This window comes from Aethalodelphis obliquidens, unplaced genomic scaffold (genome assembly GCF_003676395.1).
Source record: "Aethalodelphis obliquidens isolate GAN/ISIS:26980383/991018 unplaced genomic scaffold, ASM367639v1 scaffold44, whole genome shotgun sequence".
Lineage (NCBI taxonomy): Eukaryota > Metazoa > Chordata > Mammalia > Artiodactyla > Delphinidae > Aethalodelphis > Aethalodelphis obliquidens.
The window spans coordinates 2239990-2262180 of record NW_020837988.1 but is presented as its reverse complement, the minus strand read 5'-3'; the positions used below and the strand labels follow the sequence as shown (position 1 = coordinate 2262180).

Below are 22191 nucleotides of genomic sequence, written 5' to 3'. Positions count from 1 at the left end.
AATAGATTCTGCAGATAACTTCATGGAACATTATTCCATAGTTTATTCCTTATCGCCGGCCATCTTTTGGACTCTGGATTGAATTGCCCATAATTACTAAGATGATGCCACATATTTGTTCCCACAAGCATACATTACTTTATTATTTATTTATTTAGCATACATTACTTTAAAAGGTGAAAGAAAGTAAGAACTCTGGCTAACCAGTTACTAGTGATTTTAAAGGATGGAATGGTATTGTTGATCTCTTGAAGCCAGCAGAACAATTAAACAGCAAGACGAAACAATAATGAGTTCACCCCTGTTAAAGTTGACTACTGAATATAATTGAGTATAGTTTTAGTAGTAGAAACTTAGCTGTAATTAAAGCATGAGTTTTAATTCAGACTTGAATAAAGACATTTTTATGGTGATCCCTATTACAGATGTTTGGTAAGTTACTTTGAATAAAGTCATGTATGAGTAAATTTATTATTATAGTTTATATTAGTAATCTAAGATGTTTAAATGTTAGCTTTTATGTCATTTAAATGTATTATGGTGACATGAATTTTAAAATATTTTAGTAAAATTGAATGTAAAGGAAAAATTCATATGCTGTTGGGTTAGGTTCAGCACAGTATTTCTTTTAGGATGGAATTGCTTTTATTTTTTGTACTTAAGAGAGGAGACCCAAGTTCCTCATGTTTTTTGTTAGTATTAGTTATACTCATAGAAATCTTGATGATCTTTGCTGCCATTGTTATACTTTGTAATTATTTTGTTTGTTTCCTTTGTTATAGGAAATTCTTTTTCCACTATTTTTTTTATTTTGGTTAGTGTTAATAAGCATGATGCATCCGAATAAGATCTATGAAGAAGTGCCTGACATGGAACTTAACCCCATGGACAAATCTGTCCTCTCTAACCTAGTTCTTGGATTTACACCAGTGACTAATATTACAAGAGACATCATGCACAAGGTTTCTACCGATCACCTTCCTAACGGTATTGTGAGTTTACATGTGTATTGTGTCTCTTGCAGAAAGCCTCTTCAGTATTTTGCCGTTTGCTTTATTGAGTAAATACCATTCTTAACATTTAGATATATGTCCTTTCACCAAAACATAGTTTTATAGAAATACTAACATCATGTAATTCTGCTGCCTTATGATTCTTGTGAAACTTTAATTTGTAGTCTTGGTAATAGGAAGCATATTTTATGTTTTAATATTTTATATTTAATTCATAGACCATTTATAAAATAGCATATTTGTATAGTATAAAAGATTTGAAGGAATATTTCATTTTGATTCTGACTCACGTAACTATTAAGAAACTAGAAATACATAAAGACAGTAATGCTGATGCCAGGATGATTGATTTAATGAAATGCTGAATTGTAGAAAATAAGAAAATAACCTGTTATCTTCCATCATGTAGGATTGTTAGTTGTAATTGACTTTAGTGTGGGTCACGCATTATTGGATAATGTGGCACTAAACAGAAGATGCTGATACAACCACGAGCCAAATAGCTTTCTCCCCAGTGGTTTCTTTCTGGTGTATTACTGTTTAATATTTTTATCTTACTAGTATAGAATACATTTGTTGGTTTATCATATTAAGCATAAGCAGCATGATAGCCATAAGAATTTAGCATGTCAGCTAAGAAGAACTCATCAGAAATGTTGAGAATGAAATTCATTGGTAATTCTGAGTAGGACAAAAGTATATATGCTAAAGAAATCCAAGTCTGTGTGTATTAACTTAGATGGCAGAATAGTAGAAATGTATGTAGATTTTTTTTTTTTAAGTTCTGTCTTTTTAATGGCAGAACTCTGAACGTGAGATTGTACATACATACATGGTAACTTAACTGGTAGGATGTTGAATTAACACCCTCTTCCTTCAGATCAATCCTGGAGTTCCATGTACACCTTCAAGGTCTGGAAAATCATGAGAATTAACATTTAAGTAATACTTTATAATTTACAAAGCATTTTCATGTCTGTAACTACATTCGATATTAACAGCCCCTTGTGATCAGCTAGGTATTGTGGGTGAGGATGCTAAAGTTCAGGGAATTAAATTGCTTACCTGTTCTCACACAGCTAATAAGTAGTAAAGTTAAGTTCTGATCCTACGTGGTTTTTTTTCCCATTTCATGACATGTTCTGAGCCTCCTGTAGTGAAGACTGCTTGCTTGTAAATAAGACTTCAAGAAAATGTTAAAAAATTAAGATTATGGTGTGAAAAGAGCTGAATGATGATTACAGTATTTTTTCACGTATCTTCTAAGAAAGGAACAAGCACTATTGGGTTTAAATGGCAATTTTTATTCAAAGACGAGTGTGTCATAGTTACTAACATACACATTTAGTTTCTGAGGAAGGATTATGGAATTTTCTTCATAAGAAGGAATATTTGAAAATCAAATATCCACTCATTTATCAAGGAGTCGTTTGTATGGTTTTACTTTGACGTAGATAAGTGGACTACATATATTGCATGTAAAGCATATGATCTATTTTATTACGTTAATAACTTATGTGTTACATGACACATACATAATTTATGTCATCAAATGACAGCTAAGAAATAGTGTCTGTAAAATTGCACTATTTTAATATTCAGTTTTTAGTTTCTTTTTAGAAGAGCTGTATTCATTTTCTAAGAAGTTAGAGCATCAAACAAGTGCTTATGAAATATTACATTCATCAAATATAATGTTAAACTTGGTGTATTGTATTACAATAAACTATTCAAATTTGTGAGCTAACTAAATTGTTATAATATTTTATAGTCATAATTACCGAAGAATATACAAGTGAAAAAGAATTGCTAGCATCCAGTCTTTCTAAGCCCAGCAACTTTGTAGGTGTGGTTTTCAAAGACTTCATGTCCTATGAACTCCGTTTTTTTCCTGATATGATTCCAGTGTCTTCTGTTTATATGGATTCAAGAGGTAAATGGCCCTAAACAATCAATGAAAATGAATTAAATTCCCATTTTTGCTGCTCCTATAGTTCATATGCAAAATTTGATGGTGTCCACCATTGGCATTTTAAATAATAGTTATTCAGGTAAGAAGACTGTCAACTGTAGCATAAAAATATATGTGTATTTATCTGTCTACATCTATATATATAATATGAAGTATAATTTATGTAACATCCACCTTAATTTTAATACATTTATATTGTTTACAGTAACAAAACAAAATTTTATCTTGAATTGTATGACATTCTAAGTCTGTTCTTTTCTCCATGTAATTGTTTTCATATGTGGTATGGCGCGTACCTTTAAAATCTCAGGGTCTTCCACCAATAAACCTTATTAGTTTTATGTTGGAAACATGGAAAACGGCCTTCAATGCCTAAACCTCTGAAAAGATAATTATCAACCACAAACATTTCTTGACTAATGTTAAAGTCACTGTTAAGTACTGTGTTTGTGACTTGATTCCGCAAAGCCCTTACAGAATTTTTCTTTTTTTCTGTGCTGTTCACCTGGACTTGCCATTGCATCTGGAAGATCTTTAAAGCTGATAAGTCATTGTAGAATGGCTTGCCTTAAAACAGAAAACTGATTTATTTTAAATAACTGTGTTTACCATTAATTTCTTTCTTTCCATTTGTATTCATTTACGATTCAGTATCCTAACACATGTAACTCTTTAATTTCAAAACTTTGAAGTAAACAATAAGGAACGCGATAGATTTTGTTTGCCTTTGGAGGGCCATTGCTTATTTTCTTTGGTCCTGTAGAGACTGATTAATTATATGACTTTGGTAACCCCACGTGTGCTGCCTTTAAAGAAGACACTTGTATATTGCAGAATCTTACGTCTCACCTTTTTTTCCCCATAGCTGGCTGTTCAAAATCATGTGAGGCTGTTCAGTACTGGTCCTCAGGGTTCACAGTTTTACAGGCCTCGATAGATACTGCCATTATACAGGTAAATATGAAAAAGGCAGAAAATAGAGTCAAACTGTGTTTTACCAATCATCCCCGAAGTCTTTACCACAGGATTTCATTTGACTGCTGTCAAATGTACAAAATACATAACTTAATACAACTCCTTTATGGAAAGAGATAAGGGAGAAGTCATACTCTCTGACTTAATTTTTTTGAAACCCACCTTATTTGATGGTTTCTAAGCATGTGATTCAGCATTCTGTATACCAGTATTATCATATCTGTGTTGACTGTAGATAGTATTTATGAAAGGTCTACATTTGCAGACCTTTTCCCTTGAATAAGAATAACTTAGTTTAAAGAAGGTGAGTATCTTTATCTTAATCACAGTGGTAGATTTTATTTCTTATTTAACAAACATTTATCACTTGTTTGCCAAACATTATTTCTAAAAAGTTATGTGCTAAGATCAACCCATTTAATCTTTAACACCCCTATGTTAAAGGGTGCTGTTATTGTCTGCATTTTATATGTGCACCTGAAGCACAGGAAGGTTATAAGTGACTTTCCAAAACTCAGTTAATTAGTGGCAAAGCTAATTCAGACTATCGCTTTTGGGCCCCCAGTTCTGTATTTTAATACTGTACTGCCACTAAGATTGTGTATAAATGTTGTTGCATTTACATTCTAAAGACATGCTTAGGCCTGATGCAGTGTTTCACATTTTAGCAGAAATGAACAGGAGACCTTGAACAGGAGACCTGTCTCTGTTAGTTGTTAGACTGCTATGTAGTAAAATGACTACAAAAATAATGCTTTACTTGACTGCGTTGTTGTTAGAACCATATGAGATGATGTATATAGAATTATCTTATAAACTCTCACAACATGGTATAAACGTACTGTAGATACAGTATTCAGTAACACAGAAGATTAAGGTAATGACAGTGAAATATAGGGCATATCACATTGACAGTGTTAAAAGTACTTACTTGTGTTTTGGCTACAGACCTTAGCTGTCCACAACCCAGACCATACTAGATGAACAGGTAGAGCAGATCTCATTTTAGCCATTCATTTGAATGTTAAGTAGAAGTGTATCATATGGCATAACTAGTTTTATTGTTCTCTCTATATGCGTGCTGCATATATAGATTTTAAAACACTAGAAGGACTTACTATCTAAAAGAACATTTTAAAAAGAGTCATTCTTTCATCGTACTAGTGATCATTCCTTAATTCCTCAGTTTTATAAATGCATGTTTTTATTAAGATGCATATAATTGTCAGCTAAAGATGATAATGTGCAGTTTTATTTTCTTTGACAAATTATTTAATAAAAATTTATATACTTCCGAACTTCAGACTTTAAACTTTATGACATGCCTCCAGAATGAGTAAAAGCAGTTTTCTATAGGTATCATGATGCAGGGGTCAATCACTTTATTTCTGGTGTGTAGCTTTTTGAGGATGGTGTTTGTACGAGGTTATTGATTAAATTTGAGGGTATAACTGTCACATTATTTTAGGGGCTACTATCAGAACTAAATTAATTGAATGTATTTACATTTTCTAATTACAGCTGAAGACCAATGTTTCTTTTTGGAAGAAGCTGGAGCCAACTAAGGCTGTCCTTATGGGAGAAACTGCTGTTGTGGAAATAGATACCTTTCCCCGAGGAGTAATTTTAATATACCTAGTTATAGCATTTTCACCTTTCGGATACTTTTTGGCAATTCATATCGTAGCAGAAAAAGAGAAGAAGTTAAAAGAGTTTTTAAAGATAATGGGACTGCATGACACTGCCTTTTGGTATGTTATTAAAACTTTGTTATTCAGTGTGATTAATAATTGTATAAGTATACAAATCTTCAGAATTGTAATTTTGTTGTTCACCTGACTTGATGAGGTGCTGATGCTGTTTTCTCACAGTTATTGCCTTTGTCTTGGAGTTTTTTGAGACCAATCAAAATGCTTCAGCAATTGATTGGCTTGTTTTAACATAAAGGAGGTGAGCTTTGGAAAGCTCATGTGGATATTATTTATTTAAATTTTATTTAATATTTTGTTTGAGTTGATGAGGCGTGCTCCATGTATTTCAGTGTATATTTCAGTGTATAGAAAATAGGAGATTTGGGGAAGTTAGAAATGAATTGCCTGTTACAGTCCTCCTCAGGTATCATAGCATATACATGTTATTAAAAGGTAATCAAAATGACAGAAGTTTGTGTATGTAGTATATGGGCTTTCTTTCCCCTGGAGAAAGTTATTTTTGTGAACTTTGTAAGGTTATAATATGCAAGTAATTTCTAGAGAAACAAATGAAAAAAGTTCACAAATGAGCACATTAGCATTTGTACACAATGATAATTTTATAGAGGCATGCATTTTTATAAATAATTCTAGGTGTATTTTTCGTACTTTTTCCACTATGTAATAACAACATTATTTTGACCTCTTTTTTGGGGGGGAAGTTAATACTGTCGCATGTGAGTTATTATTGTAGACCATTTTACTCCATTTAGCTCAATGCAACAGTTAATTAAAACACTTTATGTAATGGGGTCATTCTGCATGACATAGCATCTTTGCGCAGTTTTTTCTCCTGTCGTTTTACTAGTGATTGGTTTTTGAGATGCATTGGTTATTAAAGTATTCTGTGAGGAAACAGTAGCTGGAAGAATGTAGGCAAATCAGTTTCTCAGTGCCTCAGTTTTGCCTCTGTAAAATAATGGTTTTAGTTTTGGTAGTTCAGATCTTTTAGCCCTATTTTGGTGATTTTATGATAGCATACATTAAATTATCTGCTAACTTGAAAAATGAAAATAAAATGAAACTAAATACTGTGGTGATTTCACTGAGCTCTGATTTTGAGGAGAAATGTTGAGTCCTGTAGTGAATCCATTGTTGATCTTCCTGATCTCACATTGTGTTCCTGTAGTAATTATGTTGTCGATTAGCAAGGTAACCGCTACTGTCTAAAGTACCAAAAGCCATCAGTTTGTTGCATGTACCATAAAGAAAATTGTCAGTCATTAAACCCTTTCGTATTTTAAGAAAATCAGAAGTATTGTGCATTGTTGAACTTTTGAGGGTTTTAGATTTAAATTAATCATGAATTGCTATAAATCTGTACAGTTTTTTTTTGGACTCTTGGAAAGATAGTCACCATTTTATCTCTGTGTCAGATGATACTTTTACTGACAACTTAACCAATGCTGCTGTATTTTTAATTACATAGGAGAGCTTTAATTTTCAATAGATGAGCATACAAAGAAATGAAGAGATTGGCTTAATTTTAAGAATAAAATGGCTAAAATAAAGCTGAAGTTTTGTTTAAAATGTTTCTGTTTTTTTTTTAAATTGTTAAAGCCTATATCTTTAGCCATAAATGTATCTGTGTTCCCATTGCAGGCTCTCCTGGGTCCTTCTGTATACAAGTTTGATTTTTCTCATGTCCCTTCTCATGGCAGTCATTGCAACAGCTTCTTCTTTATTTCCTCAAAGTAGCTGCTTTGTGATATTTCTACTTTTTTTCCTGTATGGCTTATCATCTGTAAGTACTTTCATTTGAAATGGGAATAAAGAACTGTCAAAATATTTGATTAATAAAGTCTTACTGTTTGGTTTACTTACAGTCGATTTCCCATGAAAGACAAGATTGTTGCTAGGCTACTGATACATGAGTTGTATCATTGTGCCTCCATATTTTTAGAAAAGTTACAGAATATTCTCAAGTTTCAATTTAACTTGTTTTCATATGATGTATTCCACATACAGTTCCTCTGTGTCTGTCTTTCACTATCTTCATTTAATTGTGCTTATTATACACCATTAAGATTGTCCGGTACTAGACATTTTATTCCTTTGTTTTTATGAGATCCTGACTGTTTCAAGTTAATTTATGTTACAGGATGATGTCGTGTAAAGATATATCTTTGTAAATGTAGCTCTTTGACAGTGTTGATTTCCATTGGGTAGTTTGGTTAAATGTGGGATGTTCATGACAAGCTTTTGTTTTAAGTGGTCCCAGTTTCCATCCTGATTGGCTTATGTGCCCATGCTGTATCCGTTGTTAAATATTTTGACTATCACCCCTGCTCTTTTTTTTTTTTAACATTTATTTATTTATTTATTTTTGGCTGCGTTGGGTCTTCGTTGCTGCACACGGGCTTTCTCTAGTTGTGGTGAGCGGGGGCTACTCTTCGTTGAGGTGCGCGGGCTTCTCATTGCGGTGGCTTCTCTTGTTGCGGAGCACGGGCCCTAGGTGCGCGGGCCTCAGTAGCTGTGGTGTGTGGGGTCTGGAGCGTAGGCTCAGTAGTTGTGGCGCATGGGCTTAGCTGCTCCGCGGCATGTGGGATCTTCCCGGACCAGGGCTCGACCCCGTGTCCCTTGCATTGGCAGGGGGACTCCTAACCATTGCGGCACCAGGGAAGTCCCATTCCTGCTGTTTAACATGATAATTTACAAATAACTGATATGCTCCTCTATATAATTGTCTGGTTTTTAACTGGCTCTGTTTCTTGTCAACACGTGAAGTTGAAAAGATGGGCTCTGTGTAAAAGCTTGTTGACATACTGTTTTGTTCATATTTGTCCGTATCTAACTGCAGAAACACACGGTGGTTTATGGTTTCTACAGTGCTGAGATGATCATGTTTGCCTATTACATAGATATACTGCAGTTTTTAATATTTGTCGGTTTAAATTTTTAATGTAGAGCACTATTTGTATGAAAATTAAATATCTCACCATGGCCTTTAGAAATTAATTGTATTTTAATGAATGTATTTTCTAATGAAAATAACTTGTTCTTTCACAAGGAAAATTTAATTTTGTTTTCCTACCAGTGTATATGAACAATGCTTTAACCTTAATATTTATATCTTACAGGTATTTTTTGCTTTAATGCTGACGCCTCTTTTTAAAAAATCAAAACATGTGGGAATAGTTGAATTTTTAGTCACTGTGGCTCTTGGATTTGTTGGCCTTTCGATAGTCCTCGTGGAAAGTTTTCCCAAATCTTTAGTGTGGCTTCTAAGTCCCTTCTGTCAGTGTACTTTTTTGATTGGTATTGCACAGGTAGGTAATATACATATCTTGCTTTCACTAAATATTTTCTTTTCTCTCCACTTCCATGCAGCATATTATACTACCATGCATACTGCCCTTAGTTTGCAAAAAAAATTATTTAAAATTTTCAACATGAAAAAGGAATGATATTTGAATATTGGAGTACATTTTATATTGGTTTCATTTATATTTTCTCCATTTTTAAAGTTTTTTATTTATATGAGCTGTTTATAAATAAGTTCTCCACTTTTCACTTTAGTGTATCTCAATAAACTGTTTCACGGCAGTAACTCGGTTTGTTAGAAGTCATGGGTTTATGAGTCAGGCAATCTAGATTGCTCTGTGGCCTGGATTTATTGCTCCCGGTTGTAAATTTATCTCAACGTGCACCTGGGAGAAAATTGTGTGTGAAGCAGAACAAATTTTTCCTGACTGTAGTAGTGAAAGTAGTACCTTGTGGATTTTATAGGTCCAACATTCATGAGATTATCTTTACCTAAATAGTATTTAGATTTATAAATTTGATTTTTATTTGTCTTTACGGGGCACTCAGGTTCTAAGGGGAAAATTCTTATAAGAAACTGCTTTATGTATTAGAACACAGATTTGGTTAATGGGTAAAGAAAAAATGTAATTACTTAATACAAGAGATTATTCATGTTGGCTAGATAGACTTCTTATTTGTGAGACTTTGCTTGTTCATGAATATTGAGTTAAACGAATTTTAATTATTTGAGACCTAAGAGCTGTTATTACATGTTTTGAGAGTCCACTGAGTCCCCTTAGGAAGGGAGAATTATAGATTCATAGGTTTTTGTTGAGTGGGAGGGACTTTGAATGTCATTTAATTCACCTTCATTTCACAGATGAGGAGACTGAAGTCCAGAACAGCATAATTAAAGTTTATTTACTTAATGGCAGGGCTGAGACCTAAACGAGGCCTCAGTCTCTATTGCTCTCCTTCTGCTCTATCACCTGTATCTACTATGAATAATTTAGTAGCTGTGTTAATTAATTATAGTACCTTCTCCCTTTTCAGTGTTGAAAGGTGCTGACCATAAGTTTATCCTCTGATACTTAATTTGTCTGACTTCTCTGTGGACCATAACCCTTCTGTTTGCATTAGTTTTTATTTCATTTGATAATCATAGCATTAGAATTATTGCACATGCCCCAAGCACAGATGTATACTGGTTTCAGAAGCACAGCATTGAAAACATGGTTGAAAGGGGTTGCTGTGGTAAACTCACGGTTTGGTCAAGTTTGTTGTTTTCTTTATAAACTCGTGTTACCAGTTTGGTGGAGACTGTTTAATCTGTTCAAAGGCCCAGTTTACTGACTCTGGATATTATGAGAAGCTCTAAATAGTGTTAGCTATTTTATAAAATGATAAAATATGTTATCATTTTTATATAATAAAGTTGGTGTTTCTGTTTTTCAGGTCATGCATTTAGAAGATTTTAATGAAGGTGCTCTATTTTCTAATTTGACTGAAGGGCCGTATCCTCTGATTATTACTATTATCATGCTGGCCCTTAACAGCATATTCTATGTCCTTCTGGCTGTCTATCTTGATCAAGTCATTCCAGGTATGCAGGTAGTGATTGGATCTTACGGTAAAGATATTTAGGTTTCTTTGCCCACATAAGGTTAACTTAATTAAAAAATTTTTCTTCTAAGTCGTATTCACTGTTACAGCTTTTAATTTAATTTTAAATAAGTATATTTTGTACCTTATTCATTAACTGCTAGTGAATGTATAAGGAGATTGTGGGTGAAAAGAGATCAGTTTGTTTTGAAAACCTTCAGTCCCTAATTGAACTCCTTAACTCAGTCCTTCCCCACGTCCATCGTTTTGGCTACAGTGTTTTGTTATTTCACCCAATAAGCTCCGACGCCACGAGCAACCTGGTGACCCCTCCCATTCCCCACATCCCTCATCCTGCACCGATAGCAGACTTGTGCGGATTCAAAACATTACCAAATATCCAACACCCCCTTTCCTTTTCCCCCTGAGTTCCTCATTCATTTTGTCTGTGTGCCAGACCTGCAGTCCTATGTGGAAAGACAGGTGTGGCTTTTAAAACTTGAGTTACTTCGAATCAAATAAGCTAACAGTTCCTTCTCGGTAGCGCAGGCCACAGGCCAGGTGCTCGGTAGCCACGCCTGGCTGTTAGTCACCACACTGCAGAGCTCAGATGAGGACGTTTCTGTAGTTGCAGGAAGGCATGGTGGGCTCTGCTAGTCTAGACCGCCGTGGCAGCTCCCATCTAACTGCCTACCTCACGTCTGTCTAAGAACCTCACCGTTCCCTCTAATCAAGCTAATCTCCTGCTCAGACACCTTGCAGGGTGGGCACAGCCTGGTGAAGCAAGTAGAAACTTGTTATATGTTAATTTCCTCCACGCTGCTTCTATGTATTTAGTCACTTCTTAGCCACTGTGCCCCTCTGTATTGTATTTTACATCCATCCACACGGTCCTGTTTATCTATTTAAACACATCTGCAGTGTATCCGTTACATTATTTTTAGCTACCCATAACAGAGAACCTCTTTAGTTGTCTTAAACAAGAAGGAAATCAAGCGTTTTATTTAAAGTCCAAAGATAGGATGGACCCCAGGTCAGTTGGACTTGCTCAGCTGTGTCATCAGGGACCCACTTTCTCCGAGTTCTTGCCTCTTGGTCTCAATCTGGCAGGTTTGCTCTCCTCCTGGCTGTATGGGGTTGTGCTTCTTTGTTCCCGTCCAGAGGGAGAGGGAGAGGTTGCCTTTCCCCCAGTAAACCCTTCGCTTCTGTCTGGTTGGCACCTGCTTATGGCTGCAGTGGTAGCAGCCACCAGAGCCTGCCAGGGGCTCATTAGGTCCACTGGCATCTCTCTGTAGTTGGGATCAGAGCCCTTTGAAACATGCGCTCATCTAGAGGAGGGGTGGACGTTAGAAAGGACGGGAAGGGTCGCTTCCTTGGGGAGAAAGGGAGAAAATACGTACATGCTGTGTGGGCAGTCAGAGCTAAGTCTCCTGTGTCGGTCCTGGTGGCTGTGTTTTTCTCCTAGTTCTAAAAAGTCTTCTTTATGAACAATATCAACTTTTCTGAATACTGTCTGTTTTCAAACACTAAGCTGATACTCATTCAAGCCTTCAGGCTATCCAGATGTAAACTTTTCCTCTTCTGAACTCTTATTAGCACTGTGCGTGGCACGCCTCATGCTGTACGTTGTGTTTTAGCCGTTTAGTATGTACATGTAGCCATAACGATGTAAGTTTCTGTAGGGCAGAAAATGTACTTTGCTTACATTTACGTTCCCTAGACTCTCAGCAACTCTGAAACTATTTCTGGACAAGAGTTATTTGTCAGTAAAACTTTTATTTTTCACACACTATCTATTTAGTATTTTATGTCTAAACTTTAGATCTAGGTTGTCTTAGGTTTCAGAGACTGCCTTTATGATTTAATAACTAGTCTTCAGAAATAATTTGTTAGGATAACTCAGGTTTGTTTTTTTTTTCCAGGAGAATTTGGTTTACGGAGATCATCGTTTTATTTTTTGAAGCCATCATATTGGTCAAAGAGCAGAAGAAATTATAAGGAGTTATCGGAGGGCAATGTTAGTGGGAGTATTAGTTTTAGTGAAACTGTTGAGCCTGTTTCTTCAGAATTTATAGGAAAAGAAGCCATAAGGTATGATTTAATCTTTGGCAGTTTAGGTCTAAGAACTGCTCATGGAACATGCCACATTTAAATCCTATCTTTTACATAATGCATGTAAGTATGGTATCTTTGAAGATTTGGTGCACATTCCATGCTTTTTTAAAAACCAGTATTAAGGGCTAATTCTCTTTCAAGTTTTTATTTTCTTTGCGGCCATTTAGAATAAGGTTGCTGCTAGGTTTGAAATTTTATGTTTGAATAGAAATTTTTAAAAGTAATAAAACCAAGTATTTATAAAATTAAGCTATTTTAAAGTTTCCTCATTATGTAGATTAAAACAGAATAAACATTAACTTTCTACTTTTATTCAGGCTACATTGTCTGAGATATACACCACACTAAATTGTGCTCTGTTGATTTCATAGAACCTTAGAAATTGTGACATAATTAACTTGTCACATCAACTTAATTTCTGAGAATGAAGGAAATTCATTACTGTTCCTTCTAGTTCAGTCAAAACCAAATTAAAAAAATAATGAGACCGAGAAAAGAAATAAAAGTGCAAGAAAAATTGGAGTATAATTTGTGTTTTTTAAATTTAAGAAAAATGTATAAAAGCAAGGGAGAGTTAGATATTTAAGATGCAGTCAGTGGGCTGGCGGTCTGCCTTCTTAAGAGTAAAATTTAAACTGGTGAACAAGACCATTCATTCCTTCAAAAATTATGTAAAACATTCAAAGTGGAAGGAGAGAATCACTTCACATTTATAGACAAGTGCTGATGTGAAATAGCACTCGGTTTTTAATCTCCCTTAACTGATAAACAAGTATTGATTAATTACAAACAGAAAAGAATCCAATGTGAAATAAGAAATCTATAAATTGCTTGAGTCAAATGTTTCAGTTTCTTTTTAGAAGTTGGCTTATCATGAAAACTGAATGAATAGCACTTAAAATGGAGAGGAATACTATACTTTTCTCTTGTAGGTTCTTTAAAATACTTTTATTATTATTGTCAGATTTCCTTGGTTTATTGTTTTAGTAGGAAGATACTTTATTATTATTCCCGTTAAATATGACAGCTTTGATTAAAAATATTATACATGGAAACACGTACTTATAGATTGCTTTAAATCCTTATAAAGTAGAAAATGGTGTTTTTCAGAATCAGTGGTATTCAGAAGACATACAGAAAGAAAGGTGAAAATGTGGAGGCTTTGAGAAGTAAGTAGCTTTCCTAGTGTTCAGTCCATAGCATTAAAGTACAAGTGGAAAAACAACGTACGTAGCTTGTGGGAAATTTAAATTCTTTACCACAATTTCCTCTCTTTCCTTTAGGGATACTTCCATTTATTTATGTGACTAACGGTCATAATAAAACTTAGCATCAAAGTAGTAAAAGAAAAAAGTAATATCTATCGAGATGAAAAATAGTCAACTCCTTGAACAAATCTGTGTCCTTTTTCATTTTATTATTAGCATGTGTATACATGTTAGTTCCTTTTTTTTTTTTTCCTTTTGTCCTAACACAGGGTTTCTCAGCCTTGGCACTATTGACGTTTTGGGTCTGATAGTTCTTTGTCACGGGGAGCTGTCCTGACAGTTGTGGCGTGTTTAGCAATGTGTCCGTCAGGGTTCTTCAGAATCGTTAGAATCTATATACACACATATACACAGAGAGTGAGAGCACTGTGGGGAGGGGCGGGCGGGAAGCGGGGAAGACGATTTTTGAGGAATTGGTTCACACGACTGTGGGGCTTGACAAGTGTGAAATCTGTAGGGCGGGGCTGGCAGGCTGGGCACTCAGGCAGGAGTTGAAGCTGCGTCTGGCCTGCAGGTCTTGGGATGCTGTCAGCGTGAGATCACCTTCATCAGATCAGGGGTTACAGTTATTTGAAGCTGGGTTTTCAGCCCCCTTTCTGCTGTCTCCTTTCAGACACTGACACATCCATCTGGTGATATTCATTCTACTTCACTCCTGTTTAAATTGAACTTTTAAAGCATTTACTTAGCCTTTTCCAAGCTATTGGTTAATTTCTGGTTTTTTGCCAGTAGATTTAACGTGCCTCTAAGTGCCCTTGGGAACAAATTTTTGTTTGTCTTTTTGTTTTAATTCCCTTGGAAGTTCCCCAAAGCGGGTACACAGAAATCCCCCCCCCGCCATGTTTTGTGCCCCCTCTAAATCGGTTAGTGTAATAAAAAAAGAAAAAGCTTATTTTGTATCATTTTTCTTATTGTTCATACCATTGACTATAACAAAGAATTATTATTGTGTTATAATATTAAATATTATGTTATTAAATATGCCGGTAACTTTAAATCTGTCTTTAAATTTATTGACTTCTTTCAAGGTTGCTCAAGTATTGTGTATTGTCTTACATGGCTCAACAGAAATAAGAATCACATTTGAGACTTCTCCTTTTTCCCTGAACTAGATTTATCCTTTGACATATATGAGGGTCAGATTACTGCGTTACTTGGCCACAGTGGAACAGGAAAGAGTACATTGATGAATATTCTTTGTGGACTGTGCCCACCTTCGGATGGTGAGTTTTTTGACTTAAAGAGAAAAATCCCTTACTTTGTTTTATTAGGGTTATTAACTAAGGTACCATGGTAATTATTTATCCTTGTGATATGTACCGACTGATTTTTGTCACTGATTTGGGATCAACTTCTGTGTCTGTAAAGATATTTTTCTTTTTTTTTTTGATTACACACATTTGTTTTCTCTTCAATGGAAAATAACAGTGACTCAGTCATATTTAATAAGGAGGATCTACTTTTGTGCCTGTTTTAGCAGATATTTTACTTGTGTTTTTGTTTACTGTTCATTTTCAAGGAAGGATAAATCAGTAATTAATTGGAAATTAAATGAGGCCCATAGACATTTTGGTTGAGAAAATAAAGACTTCTAAGTATCCAACAGTAGTTCAAAAGGAAAGAATGACGAGTGTCAGTACAATCTCTGAAAATAGATTTGTAAGAGCAATGCCTCAAACGTACAATTGTTACATGTGACTGCCCTGTAGGTGAGAATTCAGTACAGCAGCTCCATTTTTCCACAGTAACCAAATAGAGTGGCAGAACAATAAAAAATTTTAATTAAAAAAAGGGCCAAATTTCGTGTTTTTAATCTTCATTTTTTTTTTTTTTTTTTTTTTTGCTGTACGCGGTCCTCTCACTGCTGTGGCCTTTCCCGTCGCGGAGCACAGGCTCCGGATGCGGATGCGCAGGCTCCGGATGCGCAGGCTCAGCGGCCATGGCTCACGGGCCCAGCCGCTCTGCGGCTTGTGGGATCTTCCCGGACCGGGGCACGAACCCGTGTCTCCTGCATCGGCAGGCAGGCTCTCAACCACTGCGCCACCAGGGAAGCCCTGATTCTGCATCTTTTTAGATGTAGTTTCACTTCTAAAATTAGTTTGATTTTGTTGCTTATCTCTGTGTCACTCTTTGAGGGTAATTATAATACCTTTCATTCATATAAGGATTTATTATTTCTGTTACAATTCTCCGTACATTAGCACACTGGTTTAATAGTTCTTCAGTAAAGGGGGCTATGTTAGTGTTCAGTTTATAGAAGGAAAAAGCTTGGATTTAGATTAAGTGATTTCTCAAGGCCACACAGCTGGTTAGGGGTAAATTTTAAGTTCTTTGTTCTCTTTACTGTTGCATAATGCCTGGAAATGAGGGAAAATTGTTCCTGGAGTATTAGTTAATGCACCGATAGATAATTTTGTTTAGTATTAAACTTATGGTTCTTTGCTCTTTCCACTCTGTAATATGCCCTGAAAATGAAGGAAAATGAGATTGGAATATACGTGGCAGCAAATCACCAGTATGATGGTGATTTCCACCAGTATGGAAATGAGGGTGCGTTGTGTCCTCCAAATTTATATTGACTCTTATTTTATGTCTATTACATACAAATAACTAAATTATTAGTATATACTAAAACATATATACTTTTTGATTCTTAATATATTTAACGTAAATACATATATTTTGCTTTTAGGGTCTGCATCTGTATATGGACACAGAGCCTCAGAAATAGATGAAATGTTTGAAGCAAGAAAAATGATTGGCATTTGTCCACAGTTAGATATACACTTTGATGTTTTGACAGTAGAAGAAAATTTATCCATTTTGGCTTCAATCAAAGGAGTACCAGCCAATAATATAATACAAGAAGTATGTTATTTATATAGAAATCTTTACTTTTATTTGCTGTAAATTAGTAACCTTGTGCAATAACTTCTGTAATAAAAATATGCTTGAAAATCTAAATATAAAACCTGTTCTGAGCCAGTAAACAGAAAGTCATTATAAAGAATTAGAACTTGGAGCAAACGTTTTAGCACATAGAAAATAGTCCTTGTTTCATCTGGAGGATTCTAGTCACTCACTATAGATGTTTCTTTTCTTTTCTTTTCGCCTCCACCCCCTTCCCCTGCCACACAGACACACACGGAGTCTTTGCACTGATCCCCTCCCACCACGCAGGGGTCACAAGAGTACAGCAGACCTCCCCATCAGGAATCCTTTTAGCTATTATTTCAAAATTATGCATGGATATATGTCAAAATTTAGTTCTGGACTAAAAGAACATTTTAAAAGTTGACATTAAAATTAGAACACTTAAAAACTCATATTGATAATTATGTAAATGATGTGATTTTAAAAACGTCTATTGACACTTTACTTTCATAGGTGCAGAAGGTTTTACTGGATTTAGACATGCAGGCTATCAAAGATAATCAGGCCAGAAAGTTAAGTGGTGGCCAGAAAAGAAAACTGTCTGTAGGAATCGCTGTTCTTGGGGATCCAAAGGTAAGCAGATATAGTGTCATTGATGAGATCATTTTAAACTATGTTGAATTAAAAGGTGGTTGTAGAAAGATACACATACACACATTGTATAAATTTTAAACATACATAAAATACTATATGTTATTATGGATGTAATTATAGTAATAAGATTTTAAAACTGAAGTCAGAAAGATATGCAGCATCTTTAATTTAGTGGCCATCTCTCGGAAGGGGAATGGATAGGACTGACTTTCTTTATACCTGCAGAGTTTTATTTCTCTGAGAGAAGATCTGAAGTAAAATAACATTTGTTAAAGTTCAGTGGTGGCTATAAAAGTATTGTTATGTTTATTATTCTCTTCAGTTTTCTATACATTTGTAATGGTTATAATAAAAATTTAAAAGTAAGAACAAAATCAAACAAACAGTTCCGTTTTTCACTGTTCTGTTGATTTGATTTTTTGGTCTGTTTTGTGCTCTTCTCTGTCTGGCAGAAGCAGAGAACCAGCTGGTCACTGCTTTGCACAGTGTTAGAAAGCTGCCAGGTGCACACCTGTGGCCGGGAGCCCCCTGGGTGCCCACCATCCTGCCACATGCCCTGCTGCTGTAGCTTGGGGAGGACTGTGGTTCAGGCTTTGTGTCAATTTATCTTCCTCCCAATCCCCACCACCATATTTTCAAAATTAAAAATAGTCTTAAAATAAATTTCTTTCCCTGAACTAATACAGAGCATAATTCTCTAACGAGCAGTTGTTACATCTACAAAACTTAATTGTTCAGGTAAAAGCGAAATGCTCGGTGTTTTGTTCTTTAGTTTGTCTATCTGATTGTTATTATACTTATGTCTTATACATTACAGACATTTGTATTTTAAAATTAAACCAAAGAAGGTATTCATATGCCAAACCGATAGTTTTTTAAATTTATGCTAACTCATATATGAGTGGAAAACTCAGACCTAATACATTTCTGATTGGATAGAGTAACTTTAAGTGGGGAAGGTTTGCAGGGTCTGCATGAATTTTATATATTTTAGTTTTCCTGAGGATTCCCTGCCTTGCCCACCCGTTTGCACACAGGTACTGTTGCTGGATGAACCAACAGCTGGAATGGACCCTTGTTCGCGTCATATTGTTTGGAATCTTCTTAAATACAGAAAAGCTAATCGGGTGACAGTGTTTAGTACTCATTTCATGGATGAAGCTGACATTCTTGCTGGTGAGATTTTTAACCTTTTTAACCTTTATTTTTAAAGGTTAAGGTCATGGGGCCAAATGGGAGATTAGACATAGCAATGCTAAATTCTGAGGAGTAAATAAGGAAGCTGCGCGCTCTTTGTTTCTGTTGCTTTCTTGTCGTTTGTACGTTTGGCTGTCAAGGAAGTTGTGAAAGCACTTCCGTTAGTAACCTTACAGGAAGAGTTCGAGACACTTGGAGCATGTTAGGCAAGTAGACTGTAGACTTCCACTGCCTGGGTGGAACCCCTGGCTTTGTCACTTAATAGCCACGTGAAACGTGGGCAAACTGTACATGTTCTTATTGCCTTCCTGTGCTCATCGAAAAAGCAGGTGATGATAATCTATACCTTCCTCATAAGGCTGTTGTGATAATTTAATGAGCTCATACACTGGTGTCTCATAGGTTAATCCAGAAAATATAAATGCCAATTATTAATGCTGTTACTAACTCTGAAATTGAAATGCAAATCTCTCTTTGCAGATCGGAAAGCTGTCATATCACAAGGAATGTTAAAATGTGTTGGTTCTTCAATTTTTCTCAAAAGTAAATGGGGGATTGGCTACCGCCTGAGGTATGATTCATTCTTTACTGCCTTGTTCCTTATTATATTCTTGAGCTATTGTTACTGTGTTTAAGCTTTGCCATGATGTGCTTCGGCCATTTTTGTATGGCACTAACTTTAACTTAAAGCATTCAGAATTTACTTCTGGCTGTTGACTGAGTAATCATAAAAAATTATGGTTTTTGGTTTTCTCTAGCATGTATATTGACAGATGCTGTGCCACGGAATCTCTTTCTTCTCTGGTTAAACAACATATACCTGCAGCTACTTTATTACAACAGAGTGACCAGCAGCTTGTGTATAGCTTGCCTTTCAAGGACATGGACAAATTTTCGGGTATTCCTTACTTTCAGTTTCTCGACTGCTGAACCAGGTTCTTGCATTGGGGATGAGTTTTCTTAATTTACTTGGTTTATTTTTCTATATAATATTTACGCGCTCGCAGGTCGCCAGAGTTAATATTCCGTTTCTGCTTTATTTTGCTTTTGAAAATCAGAAATGCTGTAAGCTAACATTTCTTTTTTTTATAAATGGCATGCAAGAAACTCCAACTAGTGTGTTAACTTACGTAAATAATTGTTTTATTGTCAAGAAAGAAAGAAATTGTTCCCTTTTTTTGTTCTGGGAATAAGAATATAAATATACATATACACAAATATATACATACGTACACACACAAATGTGTATACACACACACACACACACACACACACACACAGTTGTTTGTATAAGTCCTAAGCTCTTTTCCAGTTTCATGATTTCATAACGAATTACATTATTATACGGTAAACCGTTGAATTATTTTATTTGTGACATTTAGTTTTCTGCTTTTTGTTGAGGAACTCAAACTCAGTGTCCTTTATCTGTTGACAGATGACTTAATAAACAAAAGGATATTTCTTACTCTTGAAGATACGTTATGCAGAATTCCCATAGCATTCCTATAATTAGATAGAAATTTTCTATGCGGTTTTCTATGGTTTCCTTTTGAGAATAAGGAATCATTAATTAACTGAATTGAAGTACATGTGTCAACGTAATGTACTCTGCCCATCACTCTGTCTATAAAATATTTCTTAGTTTTAATTTATATTATGATGCATGTCTAATAGATATATATCTCCCTAAACAAACATTCCTTGGGGTCCTTAGCAATTTCTAAGAATGTTGTCGGGGTCCTGAGACCAAACAGTTTGAGAACACTGTGCCGGCCCAGTAAATTCAGTCATATGCTATTTTAAAACGACATTTTAGAAGAATTCATGGTAGTGTGCTTAATGACACAACGCTCTTTCATTTTTCTCCTTTAGGTTTATTTGCTGCTCTAGACACTCATTCAGATTTGGGTGTTATTTCTTATGGTGTTTCCATGACGACTTTGGAAGATGTATTCTTAAAGCTAGAAGTTGAAGCGGAAATTGACCAAGCAGGTAAAAACAAAGCTAACAGCACATTTTAGGCAATGAGCCAGACAGATAGTGATCAAGACAAATAATTGTAGAAGCATGTGGAATTTGTATTTTGGGGAAGAAAGGGTAGAAATAGACAGGTAAATAGATATTTACAGAGAGTGATAGGAGTCATGAAGGGATTAGTGGGGCAGTCTCAGGAGGCAGATAGCTTAGATGGCATCTCAGGGGGGACTGGGTTGGGGTGATATTCAAGAAAAGTGAGATTTCATCGCAGAGCCTTCCAGGTGAAGGGACTCGCTACTGCACAGGTGTTGGTTGAGGGATGGGTTGGATGTTTCTGATGACGAAGATAGGCCGCCGTGGAGAGCCAAGGAGAGGGTAGCATGTAGTGGGCTCAGAGCTGGAGGCCAGGGGCCACATCATATTTAGTCTTTGAACATGTTTAGTCTGGAAAAACATTTTGTTTGTTTTCTTAGTGTGATATGAAGCTATCAGACAGTTTGAAAGCAAAGGGGTAACGTGATCTGATTTGCATTTTTAAAAACTGCGTTCCAGTTGTTGAATGATGAGTGGATTTAAGGGAAGTGTGGAAGCAGAAGAGCAGCTAGGAAGCTATTACAGTTCGTCTTAGTTTGAACTAGGATGGTTGTGACAGTAGGGAAACATGCACAGCGCGGGCTTCTCCCAGAGGCGCTGCTGGTGACTTGCAGATGATGGCTTAGCGCTAGGGGTTGAGGAACGGGAGGTCAAGAACAGTGTCCAAGTTTTTGGCTTGAGAACTGGAAATGGAATTGCCCTTTCCTGAGAAACGGGGAGCAGCAGGTTTGTGGAATGAAGGACTCCAGGTGTGAATTTTGGTTATACTGTTGAGAGGTTTAGTAGACATCCCAGTGGAGATGATGCCTGTGGGCTGTTTGATTCACACACTTGGAGCTAAAGGAGGGCGTTGGGCTCAAGATACAAACGCTGGATCCACCTGTGTACCGATGGCCCTGTGGGACTGGATGAGGTGCTTCGGTGGCGAGCGCGGACGCAGTGGAGGGAAGCCCCGAGGGTGAGCAGTGAAGGTCCAGGGAGGGCTGACCAGGAAGGCACCAGTAGCGCCCTTTCTGTCTTCATGAAAGAAGATGCAGGAGCTGGGGCAGCATGGTGTTTGAGGCAAGAGCGAGTGGGCAGTTCTCTGCTGACTGCTGTGAAGAGGAAGATGGCGGCACAGAAGGGGGGGTTGGTAGCTTAGAAGACGGGGAATGTGGAAGGGTGGGAGCCGGTCGTGACCTTGACGCGAGTGATTTCAGTGGTGCGGTCGAGATCCGTGAGGTTTAAGCTGAGAATGGGTTGAAGGGTAGCGAGACTGGTGTGGTGCTGGGTCCTGAGAGTGAAGGAAAAAGGATGTTTCTCTCAAACGTGGAGGAAGAAAGGTGAGCTTACGATGAGGACGTAGGGGCGGATTGCAGCTAGAGAAGGAAAGTTCACGTGAAAATGTTGGATCAGTTGGAGCGATAGCAAGATCTTAAATTTGGGCATCCGTCAGTTTGATGAAACTGAGTAGA

General features: G+C 36.1%; 1 protein-coding gene across 4 annotated transcripts in view; it reads left to right on the top strand.

Annotated features, from left to right (window-relative positions):
- The window catches only part of ABCA5 (ATP binding cassette subfamily A member 5), a 65285-nt gene that overhangs the window by 11650 nt on the left and 31444 nt on the right, over positions 1-22191 (top strand). For all 4 annotated transcript variants that reach the window (XM_027080511.1, XM_027080509.1, XM_027080510.1 and 1 more), the window contains exons 3-18: positions 783-987; positions 2785-2946; positions 3851-3939; positions 5482-5711; positions 7314-7455; positions 8792-8980; positions 10413-10560; positions 12482-12650; positions 13785-13843; positions 15055-15165; positions 16635-16810; positions 17330-17449; positions 18508-18646; positions 19148-19238; positions 19426-19565; positions 20540-20659. In XM_027080511.1, coding sequence (XP_026936312.1) covers positions 783-987; positions 2785-2946; positions 3851-3939; positions 5482-5711; positions 7314-7455; positions 8792-8980; positions 10413-10560; positions 12482-12650; positions 13785-13843; positions 15055-15165; positions 16635-16810; positions 17330-17449; positions 18508-18646; positions 19148-19238; positions 19426-19565; positions 20540-20659 — 2290 coding nt within the window. The remainder of the gene's footprint in view (positions 1-782; positions 988-2784; positions 2947-3850; positions 3940-5481; positions 5712-7313; positions 7456-8791; positions 8981-10412; positions 10561-12481; positions 12651-13784; positions 13844-15054; positions 15166-16634; positions 16811-17329; positions 17450-18507; positions 18647-19147; positions 19239-19425; positions 19566-20539; positions 20660-22191) is intronic.